The sequence below is a fragment of the Adiantum capillus-veneris genome, chromosome 15, assembly GCF_014529385.1.
Source record: "Adiantum capillus-veneris isolate H3 chromosome 15, ASM1452938v2, whole genome shotgun sequence".
NCBI lineage: Eukaryota > Viridiplantae > Streptophyta > Polypodiopsida > Polypodiales > Pteridaceae > Adiantum > Adiantum capillus-veneris.
Genome location: NC_140945.1, coordinates 111,152,095 through 111,154,984, shown reverse-complemented (window position 1 = coordinate 111,154,984; position 2,890 = coordinate 111,152,095). Strand labels below are relative to the sequence as shown.

The window sequence follows — 2,890 nt, the reverse complement described above, 5'->3', positions numbered from 1 at the left end:
TGAGTAGCCTACCTTCTATCTATTTCAACCAATTAAAAACTCAACATTTTTTGAAAAATAACCTTCCCTTTTTCACTGGCCTCATCCCTTTGGGGCAGGCCAAAAAGGGACCAAACGCGGATTCGTGGCTTTTGGCCGCCTTGTGTGATACGCTGCCCGGACAAGCAAACGTGTTTGATACGGGCTTTAAGCAACACTGTTGCGACTACGGCTCGCTAGCGCAATAAAACAACCCCCCCCCTCTCTTCCTTGTTGAAGGCTTCTGATGTTTTGCATCGCCCAAATGGTGCGTTTTCTTCTCCATAGAGCGCCCTACTTCCCGTGGGTCTTTCAAAAGGAAGAACAGCTGTCGAAGTGGGCCTATGTGAAGCAGAGAAATGCTCAGGAAATTATTTGCTTTCGATGATTGCGTAATTTGCTTCCTATCAAAGAGCACAAAATTGCCTCCAGGAAACCGTAATTTTTCCTCAGCAGGGCTTTATCTTTGCGCACATCGGATCGTACCATCTCATCATCTCAAGCTTTATTCCCACAGTCTTGAATCCCCTCTCCTGCATAGTAGGCGGTTCTCTGATCTTAGGCAAACATCTACCTCCTTGCAGAACAGAAGCCAGCGCAGTAAAAGCTTGTCTGAGGTACGCGACGTTGAGGGTTTTCAAAAGGCACAATTTCTGTCTCATCTTAATACTTTTAGTAGCCCGCAGTACCTGTTGTATGGCTTTCATATCCATTGCTGTATGTTGCAAATTGCACCAGAGCTGGATTCTGTTTGTGCAGCTTCTCTTATTAAGATGTACAGCAAATGTGGTAGCTTGGAGGATGCGAGGGGGGTGTTTGATGCGACAAGCAATCGAGATGTTGTTGTCTGGACGGCAATCATCACGGCATATGCCAAGCGAGGCCTCGCAAAGAATGCGGTGGATCTCTTTAACTCCATGCTTGACGCTAAGGTGACACCAGATGCAATCTCGTTCGCAAACATTTTGGATGCTTGCAGGAGCGTGGATACCTTTGATGTCGTTTCTTTGTGTGGGCGAGTTGAAAGCACTGGGTTGGACACAAATTTTGATGTCGGTAGGGCACTACTTAGCTTTCATGCTGCAAGAGGCAATAAAACAGAGGCAAAGAAGTTGTTTCACAAACTTTCTAAGCACAACAGAATTACATGGAATATCATGATTTCTTTATATTCCCACCTGAGCTCGAGAGAAGAAGCTCTTCAGTTGTATAATGACATGCGACAACAAGGTTTGATCCCAGACGCGATCACTTTTGTCGCCGTTCTTCAAGCATTTTGCGGTGAGGCATCCCTTCCTCCCCACGTTAGGCAGATGCATGTGCACATATTAGCAGCTCAGTTGGCCTCAAATACAATATTGATGACTACTTTAATGAGCACATATGGCAGGTGCAAGAGTGTGGAGGATGCGCTTGGATTGTGGCAATGCATAGAAAGCAAGAATGTGGTTGTCTGGAGTGCCTTTATTGGGGTGCTTACCGAGCTTAGACTTGGCCAACAAGCGTTAGTCTACTCGAGCCGCATGCTAGTAGAAGGCGTTCTACCAAATGAAGTGACTCACACAAGTTCTCTTGAGGCGTGCACTCTTGAAAAGATGCTAACTAAAGGAAAGCAACTACATGCTTGCTTACAAGGCAGTGAAGCTTTTTTGAATGCGTCGCTAGTAACCACTCTTCTAATTTTGTACAACTACTGTGGAAGCTTAGATGAGGTGAGACGGCTGTTTGACATGGCTAAGCACAGGGATGTGATTTTATGGACCGCTGTGATGTCAGCTCATACATTCCATAATCGTGGATGCGTCGCAGCTCAATTATTCGACCAAATGCACGAGGAAGGAGTTTTACCCAATCTTGTTACCTACACGAATGTTCTAGAAGCATGCTCAACTCTTTTGCTGCTATCTTTTGTCAAACATGTCCATGCTCGCATTAGGAGCAGGGATGTTGCTGCTAACATAGGTCTTGGTACAGCCCTTGTTAACAAGTATGGCAAATGCGGATGTTTAACGAATGTGCGTAGTGTGTTCAATGCAATGCTATTTAAGGATAGGCGGTCCTGGACTGCCATTATATCCGCATATGCACATAATGGGAAGGAGAAGGAAGCTCTTGAAATCTTTGAGTTAATGATTCGACAGGGAGTGCTACCAGATGGTATATCCTTTCAGAGTATCATGTCTTCTTGTGGCCACTCAGGTCTTCTGGATTTAGGAATAGGCCTATTCTTTCGCATGAAGGATGAATTCGGCCTTGAACCATCGGCCAGCCACTATGATTGTGTCACTGACTTACTTGGCAGAGCTGGGCACCTTAATGTTGCCGAGCAGCTATTGAACGACATGCCAACAATACCAAGCAATTTTTCATGGACTACGGTGCTTGCGGCTTGCAGAAACAACTTTGATATTCATCGTGGCAAGCGAATAGTTCAACACATGTGCGATACCGGGAGGCAGAGTGCAGCCCCTTATGTCACATTGTCAAATTGGCTTTCTGCTGCTGCCGGTTCGGACTAAAACGTACTTCGCTTGAAAGACTATTATCAAAATTTGAATTACAACAAAAGAAATTCATTTTAAGCATGAAAAGGTGTTTTACTCTTCTCCTCTTCTTCTTCTCTCTCTCTCTCTCTCTCTCTCTCTCTCTCTCCCCCCCTCTTGTTAGTCCCATGCCAGATCCATCCTACAAACATAACATGACACAAGCCAAACTCACAACTAGACACGCATAGTGAGTGGACATCAGGCTCACCTCCCAGACATAGAGCCAATACGGGTTCACTGTTAGGCATTCAAGCCCAAGTTTGGTCCAATGTGCCAAGCCCGTGGGAATTACCTCTTAGGGCATGCAATAGAACTTCAATTTAATA

The 2,890-nt window shown here is 45.3% G+C and overlaps 1 protein-coding gene across 1 annotated transcript; it reads left to right on the top strand.

The window, feature by feature from the left end:
• The first annotated feature begins 216 nt into the window (after nucleotides 1–216).
• On the top strand, nucleotides 217–2,624 carry LOC147441273 (pentatricopeptide repeat-containing protein At4g21300-like). The gene has a single exon (XM_086482958.1). It carries the CDS (start codon nucleotides 378–380, stop codon nucleotides 2,535–2,537), a length of 2,160 nt encoding a protein of 719 aa, XP_086339084.1. The 5' UTR covers nucleotides 217–377; the 3' UTR covers nucleotides 2,538–2,624.
• The last annotated feature ends 266 nt before the right edge of the window (nucleotides 2,625–2,890 follow it).